The sequence below is a fragment of the Ruditapes philippinarum genome, unplaced genomic scaffold (assembly GCF_026571515.1).
Source record: "Ruditapes philippinarum isolate M1 unplaced genomic scaffold, ASM2657151v2 ctg3414_1_1_1_1, whole genome shotgun sequence".
Lineage (NCBI taxonomy): Eukaryota > Metazoa > Mollusca > Bivalvia > Venerida > Veneridae > Ruditapes > Ruditapes philippinarum.
The window spans coordinates 77257-103493 of NW_026851947.1; the positions used below are offsets into that span (position 1 = coordinate 77257).

General features: G+C 31.6%; 1 protein-coding gene across 8 annotated transcripts in view; it reads left to right on the plus strand.

Moving 5' to 3' along the window:
• The window catches only part of LOC132743755 (uncharacterized), a 78810-nt gene that overhangs the window by 48313 nt on the left and 4260 nt on the right, over window positions 1-26237 (plus strand). For 5 of the 8 annotated variants that reach the window (XM_060732342.1, XM_060732336.1, XM_060732319.1 and 2 more), the window contains exons 2-12: window positions 1342-1524; window positions 5514-5543; window positions 6468-6682; window positions 8296-8443; window positions 9239-9375; window positions 13433-13568; window positions 14626-14721; window positions 19445-19575; window positions 20275-20366; window positions 25754-25838; window positions 26154-26225. In XM_060732342.1, coding sequence (XP_060588325.1) covers window positions 1371-1524; window positions 5514-5543; window positions 6468-6682; window positions 8296-8443; window positions 9239-9375; window positions 13433-13568; window positions 14626-14721; window positions 19445-19575; window positions 20275-20366; window positions 25754-25838; window positions 26154-26225 — 1296 coding nt within the window. In that variant the 5' untranslated portion in view covers window positions 1342-1370. The remainder of the gene's footprint in view (window positions 1-1341; window positions 1525-5513; window positions 5544-6467; window positions 6683-8295; window positions 8444-9238; window positions 9376-13432; window positions 13569-14625; window positions 14722-19444; window positions 19576-20274; window positions 20367-25753; window positions 25839-26153; window positions 26226-26237) is intronic. The other 3 variants (XM_060732357.1, XM_060732360.1, XM_060732366.1) reach the window with 3 other exon arrangements.

Sequence of the window (26237 nt, forward strand, 5' to 3'; positions counted from 1 at the left end):
GTATGCTATCTAGGAAAGAGTCCATTATTTCATGTAAAAATGTTTCAAAATAGCGAAGAAACGTAGCAGAATGACACGTTTATGAAGACAAAATCTTACTCATGTGATATTTGATACATTTGCATTGTGGGTAGTCCTGTTGATTTAAAAGTCTTCTCTTTCGATTAATTTTTTATTAATATTATAATGGGTTCATCCGAAGTTTGTATTATATCGGCGAACATTGTCATTTTCCGTATCTACTATTTAAAAGCGTTTAGTCTGACATTTGTTGTCCGTCTCACTCATATAAAATTAAAAAAAAAACCAAATAAACAGGAAAGGGAGGCATTCAATGAACTCAACCCCAGCACAGTATCACCGGCAAGGAGCCCAAAAAGCTATAAAAAGGCTTTTTAGGGGAATTTTAGAAAGGGCGGTATTACGGTGAATAGGAATAACATCGGGGGCTTACCACTAAACTAATTAACACCTACGCTGTTTAATTTATTTCATAAAAGATGACTTAAGTGTCATTCCGCTGCTGATTTTCCTAGAAACACAAATCATATTATTGCTGGTAACAGCCACGATATAAGATTTCTAGCTGATGTTTTCTCCGACGTATTTTTATTTCTGTAGAATAAACCGAGAGGAATTAATTTGTCAAGAATTGACAGGGGGAAAAGAACACTTTGGAATAAACAATTAATGAGGAGGCTATAGCACTGGCAGATATTCTGATTTTGTTCACTTGTTGTTGTAGCATTCTTTACAACGCTGGAATTAAAATAACTCTTATTCTTCCTTTAAACGTTTAATGTTCAACATTATAACTTCTTTTACTTTTCACAATCTAAAACCGAACTGAAATAACAAGAGAACAATTCCTTTAATATACGACGTATTGCACGTAAAAATCATGAAATAAATGAAAATCGAAACATGAACCCGCCAGTGACAAACCCGGCGGTTATTACAATTTAGTGTCTAGCTGGCGGATACAAATAAAATAAACGATAATATTTTCGCGTCCTCGAGACAGTGGTTAGACAACTTATTGTGATCGCATATTACATTCATTTTTATTTTAGTTTTGATGGATTAAAGTTAGAAATTATTTTTTGTCTGGGGCACTGGATACTTAAGTATCAAATTATTGGAAAGTGTAGGAAGCAGCCATAAAATGTATCTACATTGTATTAAAATAGAATATCTGTATATATATTGTGTTCTGAAGTTGTTTGATTTAGTTAAAACTAAATAAAGGAGGAAAGTTGGAATTTTATTCTTTTATTTACGAAATGAAATTGACACGAAACACTTAACGATTGCTTATAAACAAAACAAATATATTTGCAGATATAGTGATTTGAAAATAATAAACTACCATGGGGAACTGTTCCGGGAAGAACGCCAAGGACGCTCACGCAAATGACCGGAAGCGGGTATACGAGGCGCAGGACACACTGGTTCGAAACCTGGTGGACGCTCCGGACGGTTCTAAATCGTACGATGAAGAGGATGCAGATTCTGTAGGTCCGGGTAACTATCAATTATTCCAGTTTGTATCCCCGAGTTGTCACGTTGTTGTTGACGCTTCCATCTAAAAGATTTATTTATAATAATTATAACTTTTGTCAAAATTGTTAACCACTTTCAAATGCTGAAGAAAGAAAAGATGCTTGCTTTTTAATTCTGTTTTTATTACTTATATTTATGTATATAACCATTATTTATATTCATTTTAATATTTTAATTCGGTTAGATAAACGGTACGCTACAGATAAATGTGACAATTGTTTTATCCCCAAGAAACACCAAAATATAATTTCTACAAGGTAGACTCATTTGTTACATGTAAATTATAAGACAAATTAGTTGGTGTTTCTTGCTTTTGTCCTTTCTTTTGGAATGCAACTGCTTTTTGATTTTGTCTTGTTAGGAAGCATGTTGCAAGTTGTTTTATTTATTAATGTTTATCAACCACCTTGTGTTTAAATGTCATAGTTGTTTGTTTCATCTTATTGACTAGAAGAAACTGTAGTTTTTCGAAAGAGCACGTAAAAAATATTGTTTTTGTTGTTGATCTTTTTTTGTGTGAAATTATTAATTTAAACATTGTAATGTGGGGTCGAAATTTATTTTATTTCTGACAGGGTCTTTCAAATAGAAAGAAAAATACTGATAAACAATATTTAGATATATATTCAAACAAATTTATTTAAGCTTAAGTACCAAATGGAAAAGCGGAATAATTGATTTTTTTTAAGACTAACATCTGCTTCGCAGAATTATGTCACAGTTACATTTTTTACTATGAGGATCGAACTTAAAACCTATGACTGTTAGATAAGAATATTAAGTAAATTTCGAAGCTAATATCTATTTTTAACATTTTATACGAATTGTTTGTTGGAAGTAAGTAATGACCTTGATAAAATGGACATAATCATTTTTGTTGAGGAGCATCCGTTATGTTAATTTTGACGTCATTGTATAAACACGTATATAACAGATACACTAAACTACATGTACGATGATAAACAATCATTTACAAAAAGCAAACATGTATATAAATCTTAATATGCCTGGATGTTCTGTTAATGATTATTTATTTGAAGACTGAATAAGATTAAAAATCCATCCACCAAAATACATAATTAAAGTGTATAAAGCTATATATCTGCTTTGAATTTTAAAAATGAGAATACTCCCAAAATCCCTTGTTTGAAATTAATATAGTAGTAAATTGCTTAAACGTGAATGGCGCATGATCAACAGATAAATCCCTACTGAAAAAAACACAAACAAAACAGAATACTATTTTTCTGGAACGTTTGATCCTCTTTACGTACACTATTCATGTGTGTTGAATGACGTACACTATTCATGTGTGTTGAATGACGTACACTATTCATGTGTGTTGAATGACGTACACTATTCATGTGTGTTGAATGACAAAGACGTTCTGTTACAACCCCTCCAATTTTCGACCATAAGATTATGAAACTATTACAAATTTTCTGTTGAAAAATTTTAAAATAATGTTTCATAAGATACAGCTTTATGTCCTTTAAACCGGAAATCAAGGTAAACGTGAAGCTTATGGTGTTTCTATTATTCATTAATCTTATAAACATGTTATAGGTAGCACCTTTATTATGCAGAAATATGTTGATTGAAGTAACTGGGCCTTTTAAACGTGTAAAATAAGTGAATAAAATGAGACAGACGGAAGATACAGATTTTTATATAAAATGTTACGTGCAGGATGATTTAGGAAATTGAAGATTTAATGATGGTTTGTTTTCATTTTTACCATACTAATTCATTAGACAACTGATAATTTGCAGGCTATTTTGAAGGTAAGTTAAAAGATCCAAACAAATAAATAAATGTTCTTTTTATTGTATATAGAAATATATAAGTATAGTTTTTACGATATACACGTATTTTGTCCTCGTTATTATAATTATAATGATATAATATTCATCAATATTTCATTTCTTAAAGTAAATGAGAAATTACAAGAGAGTCAGTCAATTCGATTTCCGTTTCATTATCGTTATTTGTAAACATACAAGAGTACATATATTGTTATTAATGTAATTTAAAGCTGCTATATTAGCACTTATGATGAAAAATTTCCTATATTTGGTGTTTGCTTTGGCTTTCTTATACATTTGTACATATCCTGTATGAAATTTCGTTTCTTTAGAAATTTCATTATCATACGAAATGATCGTAATTGTCACAGACACCTGTTTTATTTTGTGTTGTGATATACATGATGTACACTGTATTTTGAAAAGACTTAATTCAGCGTGAGACAATTTTTCTTTAGAATCTTATGGGCAAGAGCAGCTTTAAATCACATTATTTTAGCTTATGTATCATCAAATATTGTTCTGATTATTTTTGTTGGTATACTTAGCTACCGACTGGACAAATGGTGCTAGTATATTATTGGTATTTCAACCAAGTCTCCAGCATATTATCAACCAGCTTGTATTTATGTTCGTCATCATTGTATGACAATAATGAATACATGATGATACCAGGATATAGGCAAACAAACATTCGTGTCATGTCGTCTGCTTTGGCCAAAAATAAAATATTTGCATTTAAAAATTAGAAAAAGAAATAAATAAAACAAGTACCGTATTGACCATAAATATTGAGCCAATGATTTCTCTGAGATGTACGTAATACCATGTTTAACATATATACTGTATTTTAATATTTTTATTATATCTGCTGTTAATGTCAGTTGTTTCCTACGAACACTGACATCAAGTGTTATGCAAGAGGAGAACATAGCAAATATTGTTTCAATGCTGACGAACATAAAAACAAGTATTACTAACGTGCTTTGTATTAGACTATGCACATATTACGTCCCCTTTACTTTCCACGGACCAAACGTTTTGTTTATAGCTTTCATTTCTATTTCTATATCACCAAAACATCACACTGATGTCTTTATTTTCACATTTACACATGTATATATTTCTATAAAAGTTGTGGAAAGTATTCTCGTAAACTTAGAAATGTTAGAATAGAATGTGCATGTATTGTAGCTTCCTTATGTAAGGTTGCACCAATGATTGCATGGTTGGGCTGTCTTTTATCTAGGTGTAGACACTTGTAGACGCTGGAATGAAATTGGTGTGTGATAAAGCAATAAAACTACTAGTTTAGCAAGGTGAAAGCACGAATATGTTATTCTATCTCTAGTTTTGATAATAAACAATGGTTGTATTGTTTTAAGCCCGACTTATCAAAGAATTTCCGGCCATCCTATTCACCCAGGCATCAACGGTGACAGTGTTACTCCTTGGTTAAAGTTTAAAGGTGCGACTTCTTGTACAGCATCATATTTCGGGAACCAATAAAAATGTTTGTTTCATACTTCACAAATGACTGACATAAAATAAACAGGTCATTGACAAAGGCTTATGATTCTAGCTTTGCTCTTGAGAGAATTATTGACGTATTGACTAAAAACATTCTTGGTCAAAGCTTACCATGCAACAACTATTTTCATACCTACTAGATGTAACTGCTTCTTCGGGACTATAAAGGGAGGTCACTATTCACTTCATATAACTCTGTCATGGATTTTGATTGATTTATAACCATTTGTGAAAAAGATCTTGATAAAGGTTTGCATGCAACATCCTAAATGCATTTACTTAAATCGGTATGCATATCTTTGAGATCACGATTAGAAGTTAATTCTCAATGCCCGGAACACTGGCATGGAAATTGACTAGTTTGTGGCTCTTCACGAATTGAGAAAATACTGGTTTAAGTTCCAACCTACTGATTATATATTCACTTAAAACTTAATACATATTTTCTAGGCTATTTGTTTACTGCAAAGCACGGGGAATAGTCGAGCACAATATCTTACTGACACCTCTAGTTTCTGATTCTTTTAAGTTATGTAGTTGTCACAATATCACAGTAAAGTGTTTCATTGATTATTTAACATAAAATGTGACATAAAATGTGACTACCTATTATAGGACAAAGATATAGCGACGATGACAAATATGGTATGTAAGCACCAGTGGGTATAGGTTTCCAACACGGTTCACAATACTTTACAACTGTCATTGCATCCTGATATCGAAATAAAATGTCCCAATGCCCCCTATACCTTCATTCCTTCCGATAGAGCTAACATCACATATCTCCTGTTGCAAATGGTTTAGAACTAAATAATGCGCTTTTATAACTGAAAACCATGGCGTACATGTATTTCTTTTGAATTTATCCATGCATATCCCTTCCCGCCTTTGTTAATAATAATGTGATCCCAGCATTTATAATCGAAAAGAGTATCATCTTATTCCAATGTATGTTAACAAGTCAAGTCACATGTAAACAAAATAATTTTGTATATAAAACAAACTTGAAAGTTATAGATTTTTAAAGGCATTAATTAAATGCAAAGTTTCTGTTGTTTTTCTCCTTGCTAATTCACGTATTTATTATAATCTCGACTGTATCTTTGAATAGATTGTAGGAGTTTTTTCAATTATATAAAATAGTGTAGAATAGTCAAATATTATATACACATGTAATAGATCCTGTGTACGTTAGTTTTACTCTAACATAGATGGCATAGATCTACATATGATTCTTATTTTTGTATTTACATTCCTTATCTTATTTTATACAAATACATTTATAGTTTACTGTTTAGTTTTCAAATAGTTTTATTTAATTTGTGAATGGTTTAGTTTTATGTCTAGAATCTTTAAACGTTTAAAGTTTTCTGCTTAGTGATTACATTACTTTGTTAATTTTCTTCAGTCCTTTTATTTTGCATGACTGCATTATTTTCTTCACGTATAAACTTTTATATAGAATATTTATTTATTCAATAAATTTTGTTTGAAAAGAAAATACGCATATGTTTGCATAGTCAAAATATCAAACGTTTAAGGAGTTTCTATTTTCGTTTCTTAAAATAGACTGGGACCCGGATGAAGTATTCCCGCTCCTTCCAACAGACGAGGCTGAACGTCGGAAAGGGATGAAAAAACTGCGGACCATTGTTAGTCAGACTTATGACGAGATTGACAGTAAAGTTATGTCAATAAAAATAGACGACTATCAGTACCCGTTTGAAAACCTCGCATTTGAAGGTGGTGGAAACAAAGGGCTTGCTTACTGCGGCGCTATTAGGGTAAGATTGTTGAAAAATGTACCCCATTCCCTATCCTTGATACACAGACGCGTCTTGTGTTACAAATAGCTTGTTCATTAATAAGCAAATGGTATAGAAAGCGGAAGTAGTTTAAGGTAGTGCCTGTTGACCGAGCGTTCTGTTGACTTTTTGATACGATTTGTTTCTCTATATATTTTACAGTTACATTTGTACATAAAAAATCGTTTTGCACTTGTTACAGTGATCCCATTTAAACATTGTGTTTTGAGACACAAATATTCAAATATGACTTTTAACCATGAGTTGACATTTTATTTATTTATACAATAATTAATTCTTTGACTATAAGTCATTGAACATTGAGTAATAAACGAAATATATTAAATTTGAAAAAATAAAGATGATTAATGAATAACAGCCAACGCCCACACTAAAAAGCAACATAATAACAATCGCAAGCAAATTGAAGGTTAAGACGCTGTTGTTCGGTATTGAATTATTTTTCAAGATATGTTAATTTGTGAGAAAGTTTTGTAAATTTAAAAAAGCGTCGGAGTGCGACATCACACTTTAAATAGATGTCGATGTATTTATCAAAAGAGTAAAGAAAGTTCACCTGGGAACGAAATTTAAGGTTCAATAAATTTCAGCAAAATACTTGATATAAAACATACATAAATACACAGGATGTAAGATATTGTGTGTGTGAATTCTTTTTATTCTATTGCATCAATGAACCTTTCAAAAATCGAAAACCTTCTACAAAAGATTATATTTTCTTTCATTATGAAAAGCGGCGTTTGATGAAAAAACGGTGTCTACAGCCTTGAAACTAATTTTTACTCATAGTTTACTGTGAATTCACTTAATTTGTTGAGCATAGTTTCGTGGTTTTGTCCAAAAAAAATATACAAAAAAAAACAACATTTTCATGTGAATTGTTTGTTTGTTATTTGTTTTTTTTGTGTTTTTTGTGTTTTTTTTGCTAAATAGTAAAATGCAAAATTTTAATGATGAATACTGAAATACAGAAATAATCTAACAAGTCATCTGATCATACAATCATTGATTTACCTATATTTTTGCAGCACCTACTATATATGTTGTGTTGTTTTTATATAAAAAATCTGGCGATGTTAAACAAATTCGTCCCAATTATGAAAGAACATTTACAATGAAACATCACGTGCAAAGAAATTTATTTATTTGAGTCATTACAGTCATATCGGTAAAATCACAGAAATCAATAGTTGGGAATTCTAAATTCCAACATGTCACGCCTTTTCTATTTGTAAAACCAAAACAAACTTAGTAAATACAGATTCACAAGACCTTGCACTTTCTAACATACTTCTTGAAAAATACCTAAAAACATTTGAGCCGCGTCACGACAAAACCAACGTAATGCGTTTGCGACCAGCATGGATCAAAGCCAGTCTGCGCATCCGCACAGTCTGATCAGGATCCATGCTGTTCGCTTACAAACCCTATAACAAGTAGAGAAACTGATAGCGAACAGCATGGATCTTGATCAGACTGCGCGGAAGCGCAGGCTGGTCTGGATCCATGATGGTCGCAAACGTGTTGGTTTTGTCATGGCGCGGCTCATTTAAACTTTTGTTCTCTGACAGGTTTTGGAGGAGATAGGAGCTTACAAGAATATCAAACGTTTTGCCGGGTCTAGTGCCGGCGCCATGACGGCTGCACTGCTGGCTGTGGGCTATAACTCGCATGAGATTGAAGAATTTCTTAGCCAGGACTTGTCCAAAATATTTCTAGGTAAGATAGCAGATTTAAATGATATCTATCTTATTCGCAGTACAGTAAAGTGCCCTATGGACCGTAACATATAATGACGACGTAATACATGCTATCTCGAGTCAATTTAAGACTAGGTTGCTGAATATGTCGGGTAAAACGCTGTTTCCTATACAGGTCGTCTGTTCCATGAGGCATAACATTCCCTTAACTCAGATAACGCATGTCGCATGACTATTTTAAGGCAATTGATGCTATTTCAGATGAAAAAGAGTCATTTAAAACACAAGATTTCTCCACTGAGTAATTAATGTGATTCATGATTTACATACATATATATGGTTTTTGAAATGAACTTGCGGAAACTCAACTTTCGCAAACTTCGTGGAATTAAGATCGGAAAATATCGGTTTCAAAGGGGAAAATATTAAAACTTACCCGCTACCGGAAAAAATTTCTACCTCATACGCCCAGTGCAACCAAAAAATCCTTTTTGTCTTTCTCTGCCTGGCTTAATTCAATCAGTCTACATTTTGATTTTTTCCGCGAAATATGATGGGCTTGTCAATATTTTTAAGATATTTAGTAGCATAAACCAAAACTTATCACGTCATAAACCAAGCAACATTTGTTACGATTGGTGGACGAATATCTCAAAATGAAAATAAAAAACAACACATATAGCTATAGAATATATGACCCTATCCGCTGCCGGTATGGATCTGGCTATCGATTTTGAACCCTTTCATGATAAAAGGCTATAATTCAAGTTTTGATAATATCTTTAACCATTAATAATGTTGTTTTTTTTCATAGATCATTCTTGTGGTTACTTCAGTCTACTGCCTAATCTTATCAAAGGTTACGGCTGGAACCCAGGAAAGAGAATATTTAAATGGTTCGGCGAGGCACTTGAAGCGAAGACTGGTAACGCAGACATAACATTTAGCGAGGTAACATTCCTTTATCAAACAAAAACATGTATTGATATATCATTACTTTACCCTTTATATCTTGAAAGGAGTTGTCTAACTTAAAATTTGAATCAGTATTTTATCAAATTTAGCATAAAACCTAGTCAGGCTCACGGATGTACGCACTGACCTGGCTCCCTAATGGATAAAAATGCGTTTTAGGATAGTTTCAGTGATGTTTCAAGGATTGAAAGTAAAACAAACTTATCCTTTGCAAATAGAAATGTAACCAAGTGGACCGCCTGAAATAGTAAGGTAAATGTCGAAGTCAATTTGTTAAGCGTATAAATATAACGTAGCGTTGGAATAAAAAAAGTTCTAAAATATGTATACTCCCTGTAAATAATACGTTTCTTCTGACCAGCATTCCTTGCCTTCCTTCCTCAAAATATCACAAAGTGACCTGTTTTATACGATACATTAGTGATAAAGGTAGGTTTATCCTAAAAATGTAAAAAAAAGAAATCCACAACATGACACGCTTTTAAGCAAATCCCTTTCAGAATTTACATCTATATGTTATTGTTAAACAAGGAAATGCCGTTAATGGATGCCATATTTAGAAAGAAAAATAATGGCGTTTTGTCATAAACCCGTTTGACATTTGAAAAGTTGTCGTCTTAAATGATGATAAAAATTGTCAGATACTTTTATTCTCAAAGTCTGCTTTTAATTAGATCCGTGTTAAAGTTATGGTTTAAAAAAGCAATTAATTCCAAGGCGGCTGAAGATTGTCATCGTCGTATTGATTATGCCAGCGTTCTGAGAATTCCAGCTATAATTTATCCTCTCAAAGTTACATCTGGTTCAGACAAAAAATGCAAATTTCAGTCCAGATTTTGAGGAGGCGCATTCAAATCAGATTATATCTGATGTAAGAAGACTTTAATGAATTTTATATTTGCGTCTATAATTTAAAGTTGATGTCGGATTTACATTTAAGATCTATCTTGGGAATATTGAGATTTGATTTGACATTGCCATATTCAGCTGCTTTTTATTCTTTCTTAATCTCCCAATTGTTGCGTTGTCAACCCAGAAATTCTAAATGCGTAATCTATGAAAGTTTAAGGCATTTAGTGCTGATAAAGGAAACCACACCATTGTAATTTAAGAGAAACTTTTTTGCATTAATTCTAAAGATGTTTTATGGGATATTGTCTATCTTTGCTGAATAAATATGGCTCTTTCTCGTGCATTATCACATAATACTGTAAATTACGATTTGTACAAAGCAAGGCTAGCACGACACGATTAAAGACATACTCATATTCTAACGTTGAAACTGTCATGATTTAGTTTATACAAATTTATTTTTGTTCGATTGTGTTGGAAGCTATAAGCTTATTGAATCATTCTCGAATCCGTTCCTCGAACCAACCAGTACTAAGCAATGAATGTAAAGTTTCTTGCTCAAGGAAACAACGGCTTGCCTTTTGACAGGGTTTGAACCCACGCGGTCATCAATTCTTAGATTACTAGTCCGACGAGTTAACCACTCGGCCAGGCCGCCACTCATGATGTCATGATTTGATAAAGCATGTGTTGTAAAAACTGCAGTATGATACTTTTATTCATTTTAAGATAACCGAAATTGAATCGTTATTTGTTGCACATCTTAAACTTTAAGACTTCTTTTGCGTTAATTTTATGGTTGTTTTAAAGTTACTTGTTGGTAAACCTATACCACATTTGATAAGAATTTTGATTAAAATGACAAAAAATACATACTTTTAACACTAACACTTAATAATGTATCAAATAACAAGCAAACGATGCGCATCATTTTAATAGGTAAATCTGTGCCCGAGAAATGTATGTTTACCTGATCTCATCATTTTTTTAAAAATTTTACTTATTTATTTTTAGAGGGGGGGGGGGCAGTTATATAGAAAGCAATATTATCCTATTTGAGTATAACATAAATCTTAGCCTTCTGGACTGGGCTGTCAAAACATTGGTTAAAAGTAATCAATGGATAGCTTATTCACTAGTTAAATCCTTAACCATCGGCCAGCTATCCAGTGGATATAATTTCATTGTTCGACAGTTGGATAGTACCCTGGCTACCTGGCCACAGGGTCGGTTAGTGATTCTGGAAACAAAATGGCTGATTTACTGATGAATAATAAATTTCTAAGAATCAGGAAGCTCCCAAAGAATTAATTTTGCATGTTTTGTGCTTTCATGGTTTTGGAATTAAACACCATTGACCTTAAAATATCGATGGATCTATTTTTCCCTTAGAATCACATAAGAAAAAATCTTTTTTCAAATTTCTAATTGAAATTATTTCCATTAGATACTTTATGTTTAGTGACACTTGTATGTTTTAATAAAAAAATAAGAAAGTAATGACTGTTTAACTGAATTTTCTGAACTACAACAACAACAAAATGAGATTGAAAAAGGGCTCTAAAAGCACATTTTTAGAAATGTTTAAAATTTAATCCTATTCAAATTTTTTTGAAAAGTTTTTAGTTAAAAAAAAAATTTAAACATAAATTTTTGAAAAAAATCTGGCTTTAGACAGGGGGTTTAAAAAAATTTTTACTGTTTTTAAAATGATGGGTAACCAAATTGGGTTTAAAGGGGATTACCGGGGGTTATTGACTGGTTAAAGTTAACCACTTGATAACGCATTTAATCCGTTAGATAACTATTGAACCAACAGACAAATCTAGCCAGTGCATAATGATTTTATCCGTTGGTTATCACTAACCAATGTTTTGAACAACCAGGTCCTAGTGGCAACCTATTTTACCTATTTTACCCATGCGACCAGTGCAGACCAATATTAACACATCAGTGACGTCTTATTATGGTCTGCAGTGTGGTACATATTGTAAATTTTCTCTAAAACAAAATGATGAAGATGAATGGTTTTGTCCAGACTGAAAGATGGACAAGTGGAGTTACGATATTCAGCGTGCAAGGGTCTAATGAATCCACACACGTTTCATCTGCAAAAATAAACATAACACAGACTTGATTTCAATATAGACTAAAGCAACATTACATTTGAACTTTGCGTTTTTTGAACGCAGGTGTTTCTTCAATTCTTTGATCTATAAAATGTACGTTTTTGTTAGAATAATTTACTTTTTTTGTGAAACAGATACTTAGATATATATCTATGTCTTGTCACGTTTCAAAGATGTGTGGTATGAATTATTTATTGGTTTAGTTTGAAACAATTAGACATCAAAGATTTGACGTACTAGAACACATTGATTTTTTCTTCTTCGTCGTATATGATAACGTATAGATCAGGATCAAACATTGACCCCATGTAAAGTGAATTGATAAATGAGGAAACTTGGAAAATGCACATAAGACCCTTGAACTTTTCTTTGTATGAGAGTATAGTCAGATTTTTAGTTGTTTTTTTAATCTTTATTTTTTAACTGTTTTAAAAGTAAGTTTTATATATTACTTATATGTATATAATTGGCCGCTTTCTTATCTTTCTTCCATAAGCCCTTCGTTGGTAAGATTATTTTGCCCCTAGTCATACTTGTGTAAGTTTAGTCGCTATGAAAATTGATAGTTTATAGACAGTCTAATAATATATGTACTATATTCATGTACTAAACTGTAAGATATAGAGGATATTGAATGAGTGTTCAATACTAAGTTTATTGCACGAGTTGAATAAAATTATATTATGCGAGCCTCTGGCGAGCATAATATTATTTTATTCAACAAGTGCAATAGATTCAGTAATGTACCTACACGAATTTAATATTCTATTTATCATATACTCAAAATAAAGACCGTATAACGCTAACATTTAGCGCGTCTATATAACGCTAATGACGTCACATCAAAATGTTTGCACGGCCGTGCAATACCATTTTTACGGAGTCGCAAAATCGGCACGGGTGTGTGATAAACAAACGTATCGATGACTTTTAAAAGTAACATTTTTCTATATTCAGAATATTTATATATGTGTTACTAACAAAGTTACAATAGTTATAGATTTTGACTTAAAACAAAAACTTATAGAACCCATTTTCTAATACACTTTCAGGTTTATGACAAATACGGGAGGGAGTTATGTGTTGTTGTCACCAATCTAAATATGATGAATGCAGAATACTTTCATCCAAAAACGTCACCGGATGTTCCAGTTAGAGTCGCGGTGCGCATGTCCATGTCTATTCCAGGTAACGTACAAAGATCAGAAAATGTGTGCAGTCTGTATCAAACCTTTCGCAATGCAATTTTAATTTCTCCAGGAATTCCTTGATCTGATATGAATGCCAACCGACGCATAACAGTTTTCTTGCATCATTATCGTCTGCTTTTACACCTTCTACACTTGTTAATGTCTAATCCACGTGCTGGGGTTATTTCGGTATATCAGTATAACAAGCAGTTTTTGCTATGAGTTTTCAATATGTACTTCTTAACGCTAATTGCTATAACTGTCTACATGCATTCCTTTCCAAATGATTATTGGTTTATTCATTTACTTATATCTTTTTTATACCAGTAAATTAACATTTTTTTTGCCTCTGATAAAGATGTCTCACAGGAGTAATCATTCTTTAATAACAATACATTTCATCTTTCTAATGAATATAACTTAATGATTTCAAGTAAACATTTCCGAGAATTATGTCTTAATTATCAATTACGCTAACTGATTACCCAAGACACGACACTATATTCACTTAGAATTTACTGATGTTTAAAGCCTTTTTTATCTTATTACCTATATTATTGTACTAATTGAGTTATGTCTTTTTTGCATAAAACTATATATTCTGAGATAAACAAAATGAAAATGTGAATTAAATGAGACTAAGATGATGTCGTTTGAACCAATACTAGTGACGGTATTATAGGTCAAAATTAATAATAAACTAAAAGTAGGTTTAAAACTAGTACAATTCGTTGACTGTTATATTTTAACTGGTAATGAGAAATAGCTTTATCCAAACTAAAAGCCCCAGGAAAGGTCAGACATTTACCAAATACAATGATGATCAAGAGAAGCTTATTAGATATAATATTAATAAACCATATTTAGATAAGTGTATTGTAAACACAAAGGAACACTTTACCTACGTAACTAGCCAGAGAATAGCCCGTAAGATAAAGGTCAGTCAATTGCGGATGATTATCATCCAATAAAACTCTACAAATAATATAAATAAATCACAGTTAGCTTAGTGCAGTGTAAACAATACGATTTATATATTTTTTTTATTTCTACAGGCTTGTTTCAGGCTAGTAAATACGATTTGCATGGTGAAGAGAACACGTACGTTGATGGGGGCGTGTTGTGTAATTATCCAATCAACTGTTATGATGGTAAGTCATGATTATGGAAATTCTTCAATATATTAATTCTTGCGAAAAGTAAAAAGTATACTGTGTGGTTATGTAAGAAATTTACAAAAGGAAACGTTCCCCCGACACCCCCAAAGATGAGATTCTGTTAAGAACACAAATGCAATTGTAAAGTTTACGAACATATTAATGTTTTATCTATCTTTTATTATACACAAGTGCGCTTTGTTTTAAATATTTTTTCTTTGTGCACAATATCATGGCATTTTTTAATTTTTGTTTATTAAACTGAATTCAATGTGTTCTGCTTTTTGTCCGATCGTCTGTCTGCATTACACATGCGCCCATTTATTGAATTTCACTATATTACAACTTGATATATAGAAATATAGTTAGACAACTTTTAAGTATCTTTTAGAGCTAATTTACGTATTTCTATATTTCACAAGTGTGTTCCTTCTTTTGTACTTTTTCTTTAATACTTTTTATACAAAATAAATATGTTTTGAGCTACATTCCCAATTCCCAATTCATTTCCTCTGTACCACTAACTTGATCTGTATCCCCTATATATAGTAACTGATAAAAGCCATGTCATATTTTCGCCTTTTCACATTTTCGTGGCGAAAATGGTGAACATTCGAGATGGCATACATCTGTCACTATAATATCCATACTTAATTCTTGTTACAAAACAAATAACATGGCCACTTGTATAACTCGGTTATTGATCAGATTCAGTCACATGCGGCCATCAATTTGCTTTTAATATCAGACAATTTACAATGGAATGATTAAGTACAATCATTGTGCCTGGTACACAGATATAACTAAAACAAAACCATGTATAACTATCCCGGTAACAATTGTATTATTGCTTGACATGGAAACATTCAATACATAAAATCCATTCTTAGATTATCCCCATGTTGATACCAATGAAATGTTAAGTATCCATTCAGATTGCTGCGTCATGTCCCAGCTGAACAATAAAAAGCCATATAGCATTCTAAGCACTTCTCAGATTATACCATAGCTTTACTTGTAGCATATTGCATGGCAAATCTTGTGTAATTAACTTACAGAAGAATCAATGAACAAGTTCAACTATTACAAAGTTTCCCTTTCTGCCTAGAATTGTTAATCACCAACTGATATTCATTTCATCACCACATAAGGCATAGGTGTATGTTTTAGCTATTTCATTTCATAAAGCCCCCATTTACATGTTACACACACCTTTGAAGACTTAAAGAGTACTGGCTGGGTTAATGTGACTTGATTTCCCGCTTTGCTCATAGAGTGACAATGATGTGTTTCGAATTCAAAGCATAGCATGCTTAGTTCATTGATGGTAATTTAGAAGTAGGAGTTATATCTAACAAAGCAACCTTGCTGTGCTTGCGGCTTACAACTACCTGACACATTCTTGAACAATCTAAACGGCCATGAAACGCAACTTAAAAGTGATAATTGAAAATACTTTTCGCTTAAAATGTTATTTTCACATCATTGATGACTAATTGCATAGGTATTAGTTTACTTAATGTTCTCTCAAAAATGCAGTGTAGATTATTGTTATCATTTTATAAGATTTGGATTTTTGTGACGCCGGTTGGTATTTTGCATTTGTTTAATATTTAGTACAAACATATTGAAATGCTTGTTTCCCCAAATAGTAATTCATAGAAAGATCATCGAAACACGAGGCTATCTGATTTGTATAAATCAGATTGCCGAGTGTTTTGATGTTCTTTCTCTTTTGTATCATAGTCAAAAAAAAAAAAAATTAAGCATTTAATTTACATTCACCATCCCATAGACATTTACACACTGAAGAAAGTTACAAACACTGCAAAGATTGATAATTTGCTACTCTTGATATTTTGTCGCACATAGTTATAACGATGTTTTGAATGGGCTTTTTCTCTTTCTCTTGACTGACTTTTTATGAGCTTCTACGATGAAAACATTTTGTTCTGTAAATGATCACGTGGTTATGTTTAAGATAATGTGTTTTCAGAAACTAATTGGAACATAATATTAGATTATCCTAGTAACATTTCTTGATACACTAACAGCGTATTGATTTGCGATTGTGTTACTGGCTATTGCTTATACAATAGCATGTCATCAATACGGTCAGACGGCATGACTTTTACTGGTTATATAACCCAATCATTATCATGGCTAGCCCTCCAAGACTTGATAATTCATAACCATTTATAAAATACGCAAAGAATGATAACACCATCCGAACTACTTTTTAAACACAGCTAAACAAATATTCTAAATGATATTCATCAATATTATTATAACTGATTTTAATTCACTAGTTTGTTTTTATTTCAATATATCCCATATAAATGGTTTCCGATGAATTAATATAAACTAGAACCGTTTTCGATAGTGTAAGAGCAACTAAGATGTTTGTTTATTCTATAGATAAAATCTTATTTCAAGAAAGAATTTCACACCTTCATTTATTTTAAGAGTCAATACAGAGTTTATGGACATAATTATTGGTTAGTTATCTTCAATGTGAATATAGTTTACGATCGATTTGTGGAATAACGTAACGACATAACGGAGTCGACTTTAGCAAAGTATTTTAATCAGTTTGACGTATCATTTGAACAAAAATCACGAATATTATTACTCACGAAAACGAATTCTTTTAAAGTGTTTATTAACCACATCCTGTTAGAAAAAACGAAAAACAAACATTAAATTATTTATTACCCAGGTAACACTTAAACCTGCTTTTATAATTTATTTTGAAAACGATTTTGTAAACCCATTTAAATTTTGTAAATTCAATTTAAGATTGGTTATCAGTTCACATATCTAACGTTAAAATCGTCTGGTTTTAAGGTTGACGAATACCATGTTTAAAATAGAACTAAGGAGTGACATAGCAATGTTCTACAGAGTCTAATTCAAAAATCTATTCTGCGAGAGTTATATATTCTTAATATGAGACAATTATGCCTGTTGAGTATAAGACTGAATAATGTCTTTCTTAAATATAAGATAGTTTTACTTCTTTTGCGAATATACAGTTATCTCGTTTAAGCCAGAGTTAACTACCTCTTTTGATCATATACAGTTGGCTCTTTTAGTATATGAATTTATTTCTTTTGATTCTGATGCAGTTAAATCTTTTTATTATTACACAGTCACAGCTTTTGAGTAAAAACAACCCATTTTGAGTATTTGGTCAACTCTTTTGAGCGTGAGGCAGGTACATATTTTAAGTATAAGACACTAGTTACCTCTTTTACGTATAAGAATGTAATCTGTTTTAGTCTGAAGCAGCTATCTCTTTTATGTATATGTTGAGTATGACACAACTATACTTGTATTCAATATTATTTAATTTATTAATGAGGCTGTTATATCTTTGAAAATGAGGCAGAAATTCACATTTGTATACCTGACAGTTTAAGCTTTCAAGTATGATAAAGTTACCTCTTTTTGTATGAATCAGTGATTACTTGTTAGCATTTACCAATTATTAATTTTGGGTATGAGATAATTATCTTTATTGAGTCAATTATCTCTTTTGAGAATGATAAAATAGGTATTTTGTGATACGTTTATCATTTTAGTATGATGCATTTAACTCTTTTTGAGATTGAGACTTATATTTTATCATCTGTGTTGTTGTTGCTATTTTTTAGTGTGTGTGTTTTTTTACGTTTTACAAAATTTAAGCAAATGATGTATCTTATTTCTTATTTTAGGGCAAAAGTCAATGTCATTGTCAATAAAAGAAAACCACATGATAATCTTATTTCAAATTTTTATATCAATGGGAAAGCTATATATCGTTACACTGAGCATCATAAATAATACTTTGAAATGTTTTCCGCGTCAATGGTTTTATTATAATAGTTACAAATAAATTTTGTTTAACATAGAGATAGAAAAAACAGCAATAAATCAAAGAACTATTATTATCACGAAAGTAATGAGATACCGTTTATATCATATTACTTCATTTTAAATGGAGCTATTTCATACTGAAATATCATATCAAAGTTAAAGGTTTCGTCTCATTTCTACCATTAAACGAATGTAAGACATTAAACGAATATAAGAAAAAAAAAGAAACATGTTCAAAATGTATTTTAGAGTCAAATTATATTTTGGATTGTTGAGCACATATATTGAAGATTTATTTACGAATTACATATGTCCATATTTTGTGTTTGCTATACATATTTATCACATACCAATGCCGCTTTTACGACTCCGTAAAAATGGTTTTGCACGGCTGTGCATATATTTGACGTGCCGTCATTTTCGTTATAAATGTTAGCGTTATCATATATAGGTGCTTCGATGAAAAAAAATTTTTTTTCACTTCAAACGGTCTTTATTTTTTGTATGTGATAAATAGAATATTAAATTCGTGTAAGTTTTGATAATAAACTTATTGAGCTCGTTGAATAAAATAATATTATGCTCGCATATAATAATTTTATTCAACTCGTTCAATTAATTCAGTATTAAACTTACACTCATTCAATATCTTCTATTTATTTATTAAATTCTCAAATCACTGAAGAAATTATATTCGACTGCATTCTCGGTAACCCATGGTACAAGTTACTTGTACACTTCATTCTCATGAATGTAGTGCAGTGAAATCAGTACACGTGGGTTCCGACGATAATTTTATAGAGCATAATAAGTAATTATGTAATCATATCTTCATGAAAATATTTTATGTTCACAGGATGGTGGCTATCCATGAAAATGGAGGACAGTTTCTTGAACAAACTACAACCTTTGGAGAATTTTCCCAAACTGTTTGAAAAGAAAGAGAGATTCGGTACATACAATGAAACAACACTAGGTTTCCTTCTAGTAAGTTATAGTTATTTGAAATATGAACGCTGCTGACCTTTGTGGAATGGACTCATCCTGCTTTGAATGTAGAACTGCTCAATGTTAGTTAAGGGGATTTAAATAAATAAATAAATAAATAAATAAATAAATAGATAAATAAAACAACTAAAATTAAGCAAACGAAGGTATAGTCTGGTTTGTCTGCACGCGACATGTGTGTCATTTATCACCATAAGCATTCAATACGTTTAATAAGACTTTAATATGCAAGATTGCAATGCGGTTTACGTACAGTTTAGTTTAGTTTATTTATTTAATCATGGCATATTACATGCATGCGATTAAAACTACAAAGAATATATAAAAGATAAACAAAAACATAACATTAAAGTGTTCATAGCACAAGTGCATACAAACACTTATCATATAAAGTTTGTTTCTTCAGTTATTCAGTTATACTTTCAACATAACATAGCCTCTGTCCAGATTGACCAATGCAGACAATAGGCGTCAGATATGCTGAAAATGGTAAATTCTGCAAGTTAATATTTTGAATTAAAAACTCGTGAATTTGAAATGTCTTCACCCATCTTTTGTGGTCCAACTTTGAAATTACAATTCCAGAATCCACCAGGCAACCGAGTGAAAGCATGCCGGGTATAGGGAAGTACTTGGTTCAATTGGTATGCGTTTTACTGATTCATTTCTTTTTCACAGTATGCCGATAATGAAAGGGACATTTTGCGAGATATTCTACAACAAAGACTCGGCGTAGACTTACCTCCCTTTCCAGACACAAAACTAGCAAAGTAAGTTCAAGCTTTATTGTTGTTTTCTTTTTTTTTTTTTTTTGTAATAAGCAAAAAACAATAGAAGCGCATTTCTTTCAGATTTATAAATGTTGTCTGCTTTTTTTCCCAAATATTCAATTGTAATTTATTTTACTAATATCTAAAATGTTTCTCAGTTTTCATTTTATTTCTTATAATCTTTTATTTATCTTTTATTTACTAAGTCAATTATAACCTGGGATCTCCCATCACTGATGAGCGGCATTCCTTTCGGTGTTTGTATTTTGAATATTTTGTCAGAGGCTCCTCTTTGCAGGGATAATCGGATGTTAAAATTTACGCTGAAAACCTTTTACTGCATGTTAAAACAAACCCACAAGATACTCGTGTCAGTCCATAAAAAAAATAAAACTAGGCTTATTACCTAGCTATTTCCCTATCTCCCCCCTCCGGGAAATAGGGGCCAATGTAATAATAGATTGTGCAATATATGTGAATTATAATGTCTTTGCAAAATAATGAAAATTGTTTTGCAGCGAATTCTTAAGGTGAGTTTTTAGAAGGTATTAACAATCAATTGTTTTATTCAGCGTGTTAACTTACTCAACAGGCATGTTTATTTTATTTTCAATGAACATACATGTTTTATGTGGATTGTTATTTTGCAGTACTGAAATGAAATGTGCTTCTATCAACTTGCTTGCACAATTCTCTTAAAAAAATAGCCATAAGGGTGTATAGGACTGAAATATACATATAAAAATAGGTAAAATTTTGCATGAATTAATTGCACATTAAAACGTATTCAAGTTAAAGGCAAAGGCCTTTGATTCCATCACCGTTCCTCAAAATAAAATTGCAAAAACTAATCAATAATTAAATAACTATATAAGATATCAGACGCGTTTGTTTTGGTCACAAATCAAATCACTTTTGCTAAGAAAAAAATGGCCCAGAAGTTTATTAATCATCTCCATGTATGTATGTGGGTAGAAATGAAATATATGCATCATTTTCATCTACTGTTGAACGATATGTATGGTTTACTTATTTAATAAAAGAAGTGTGAAAATATGGAAGGATATTAACGCAAAAATTGCATCTTGCCTTCTTACGTTACATTGTGCTTTCTGACTTGTACATCTTGGATTCTTACTATTACATTTTGCATTATGACATGCACACAATGCATTCTGGCTTGCACATCTTGCATTATGACTTGCACATTTTGCTTTAAATTGCATGAATCGTTCGTTATTTGACTATCTTCAAATTTGTCTACGTTAAAGTTATATGTTTGATGCTAAAATCAGTTCAGTTTAATTATAATGATCGTAAACTGTCTACATTTAATGTGTACAAAAATAGGAAACCTATGTTAATCGATTATACATGTATAAATAATACATGGAAACACGCACTGAGTGCAATACAACAAGGCAGGAAACTACACTCTTTTGGCGCAAGTTCGGAAACATGTACGGAACCATACGGAAATTACCGAAAATATACGAGTATCCGGAATATCTATCACCTTTCATACCCAAACACTTTGAACAACATTGTTTTGTTGATAAAAAATAACTCTAAAATCATTGATTTGGAAATGTGTAACTTGTCATTGTCAGCTTGAAATATAATTTGACCCACACAGTTTCAGTAATAAATACAAAAATTGGTTATATCGTTTTGTATATATGTTTACCTTATTTGCTCCATAGTGGAAACAAAGGGACGTAACTTGGTAAACTGAATCCGAACCGCAATACGGACTTTACCGAAGATATAACTGTAGCGCCGCCTGTTAGCATAATTTGGGTGTCACATATTATTACACCAGATGTCGCATAGTATCGTCGGCTTTCGGCTATGCGTCATTCTACCTTATGACATTCGTCATTTAAGCTGAGTAAATAAACCCAAATACAAACAGTTGCAGGTAAAGTTATAAATTTAATTAATACAAATGTATACAAGATCAACAAATGAATAATAATTGCTCGTTAAATAATGATATCAACATACAATTAAGCAAGACGCACACAGCAGAAAGCATAATGTGCATGTAAGAAAGCAACATGTAAAAGTCAGAATGTCAGATGTACAAGTCAGAATGCAAGATGCACAAGTTAGAAAGCACGATGTAACGTAAGAAAGCAAGATGTAATTTTTTCGTTAATACCCTTAAATAGCTTTTTCATCTCGGAAGTAGTGTCAGACACAGACAGTGTTCATTTTATCAATCAATGATTATATTTGAAAGGGTGGAGCAATTAGAGGAGTGTGGGGATGTATTGAGATGTCGACCTTTTTGTGTTGTTTAATGTGTTTTCACAGTTGTTGCTAGTTTATGCAAATACAGTCTCATATTTTGCTATGCTAAATGCAACATAGGTTTACATTCAGCTAAATAGTAGGCGTTTGCACTGTGAAGTGTGTGGTTTGTTTTATGTGTGTTTATGGTACAGTCATTTTGTAAAATAAAAACAAGACAACGTGAGTGAAAAGGCCAAACATGGAACTATTAAACTTAAAGCGAAATAAAAGTATAGATATATATTGTTGTACCTGATGAGCGCACATGTTCTAGTACATTCTAATGGTACTAATAATAAGTATTCTTATAAGACATACACTTATCCCATTACTTCATTAGCATTTTATTGAAAAGCCTTGTAACACCGCACTTTGGGGTTCAACGCACTTTGACCCCAAAGTGCGGTACACAGGTACATATGGATTTTTTATAACATCAGACAAGCGATCGCACTTTGGGGTCATAAGAGTTCAATGAATTAGAACGTTTTAAAATAATATCTTGTAGTTGATACCATATTCATGAGCTAGCGTTGTGTGTCAATAATTGTAGAGATTGCATGTCATACATGTTTCCATCTAATTAAAATCCAGTTCCTGACACTACTGGAAAATGAAACATTTCAAATGGGTTCCAAGATGGGTGCCATATAATAAGAAGCAAGATCATAAGTGTATAATTATTTAAATGAAATTTACGTCCGATTACGGCAGGCATTATTTTCAATCACGTACATTTTGTAATTTTCGGGAAAATACATCTTGTCTGATTTCAAAATGGCAGTGGTTTTAATGGTACATCAAACAGATACGTTTTTCAAAACCTGAAGTATGACCCAAAATAACATACTGAAAGTGTTAACTGTCCGTGCTGTAAATTAACGTTTGCATCTTTTACTGCTTTCGGTTTATAATGATGTGAAAAAGGCTTGATGTAACTGCCCACGGAACTTTATTCAATTTATGATAAATAATTTTTTTATAACTAACTTGTTACAAGTCTAAATATTTAGAATCTAAATATTTAAGATAGAAATTAAAATGCACTGAGATGACATTATTTGCATTTTATTAGACCCCATCATATTTAATATGGGGTTCGATATGACACTAAAAGTTATCTAGTAAATGGCTGACATAACATGACATTTTTCGAATTTGTAGGAATACATTCGCAATTTGAGTACTATAGTTGTTTGTTATATAGACGCGATTTTTAGATATTTCAAGTGGTAACATTAATAAAACACTTCAATAAAACATCAAACACATATTTTAATTATTGCTACATAAGTATTTAAATGACATTTAGAAATATTGTTGTATATAAGTATCAACCGACATCTTGAGCTCTACCTCAAATATTTCAGTGTGGGATACCGAAAAAAGGTCAGTACACAGTATTTAAGCAGAACTCAGTTGACAACTTCAGAACTCTAAAACCAAAAGTGCGTTGATATGTAGCATATCAACGCACATTGGGGTCATTTTCTCGATTTGATCCCAAAGTGCATTTGATCCTAAAGTGCGGTGTTACAAAGCCTCCTGTTACATGTTCAAGTTCAAATTGCTATGAAACTATAAAAAGGCTTTAATACTATTCAAGCTTGGCACAATTGTTAATTGGACCATAGCCTTTATAACGGCATACTAAATCTTAAATTTCCTGTAACCATTGCAACGAGGGGGCGTCTCAAAATTGCCAAAAAAATAACTATTTTGCGTTAATTTTTCAATCAAATTTGATTTCAAAGTGCTGAAACTTCTCAATGGATTGAGATAGAGTAAAAGTCTTTTCAGCGTTGGTTACACGTTACCTTATTGTCAACCTGAGGCCATTTTTAGCCTCTCACAAGTCCAAAGTTTTCTTGGAGATAAGGTGATCTGTCGACACCCTTCAAACCCCCCAAAAAACAGAATGGGGCACGTCCCGTCTCTGGCACCCCCTTGACGTATCTATTTGATAGGGGATGGCGCCGAAAAAGGTATCACTTTTTAACACCATTTCTCAAACGAAAACTAGTGTTTGGGGTCTAGATAAAGCATTTTTCCACTGTAACAATACCGCGCTTAAATATACGTTGTTATTTGTATTCAATTTATTACATTAATAATTTTTCTCTAGGTTTCCTTACCTAAATGATTGAAGACCAATGATTTCAAAATGATTGGAATATAAAATCAGTCAACTTGAATCAAACGAATATTAAATAAACAATACACACTATGGATATATATGTTAACAATCCCAAATCCTAGACTTTCCTAGTATCGATGCCTTTCCAACATATAACGTTTCGATGCCTTCCTGTTTAACTATGCTCGTATTTTCTATGCTTCTGTTTATTTATCTCAAAACAATTATCCAACAAATATTATGCAACCCGGTTTTACTTTGTACTATATAAAAGCCTGCAACCATTTCCGGTAGCGTACACGGATTACAGACAATATCATATATAGCAGGTATAACTTCAAAGCTCCAACATAAGATGTTGACAATCTGACTTTCACCAACCCAACTGAACCTCTGGATATTTATGTATTGCACAACAACGCCCTCTTACGGCTAATCAACTTACAATACAATTATACTGCTAATAATGTAATATAGATCATATAGTTTGCATTACGCATAATATCAAATAAAACATTATAGAAAAAAGCTATTTATACATTTCATTAAACTTACCTCAAAGGAATACTCACATTATAATTTACAACAGAATAATAACAAACTAACATTGAAAATATAATTTGATATAGAACGTATTTCCTACGACGTATGTTCACATGCAAATGGCGTTCCTGTATTAAAGGGCTGTAATTCGTCTTGATTGATACACCACTACTTGAGGGGGGGGGGGGGGGGGGGAAAAGACGTCTATATGAAGTAATGGGTCAGGTTATAAGTAGGTTTGTTTACATCAATGTTTTTTTCACGTGGTATTGCTCAAAAAAGGAAAAACACTAAGTACAGTCCTTTTTACATATTAACTTTACCAAGTATAAAATCTAATATAATATCTATTTCACTTTTGTAGGGAAATAATTTTCTGCATATTTTTAAAATGAAAATATCTTTCCAGGGAGAAGATTCGAAAGAAGAAAATGCAAGAGAAAGTAAAATTGGTACACATACGCAATCTTCATGCAGTCAGTGCTTTTCTGAAGGTAAATATTATATACATGTATCTTACATACATGTATTTATAAATGAGCCGGTTTAACAAAAACAAACAAAAGATTGTTATTGATTAAAATTTGTAGCTTTTCGAATTCAATTAAACAAGTACCAATCATGATTATTTGTTTGAAGAATTGACGAAATTCGGTTGAATTATTAACATGGTTATGTCTTCCCTATCTACGAACTTACTGGATAGGAATAGTTTGTTTGTTAAAGTTTGTTACCGGGCACATGTTTAGTGATTCGGAGTTCGGTTAATATTTATTTTTAATTATTTCAATCATTCTTTTAATTTTCAGGTGCTGAAGAAACACAACAAAGACAATGACGACAAAATAAGTAAATCAGAGTTAAAAAACGCCCTTAATGATGTAAGTCTTAAT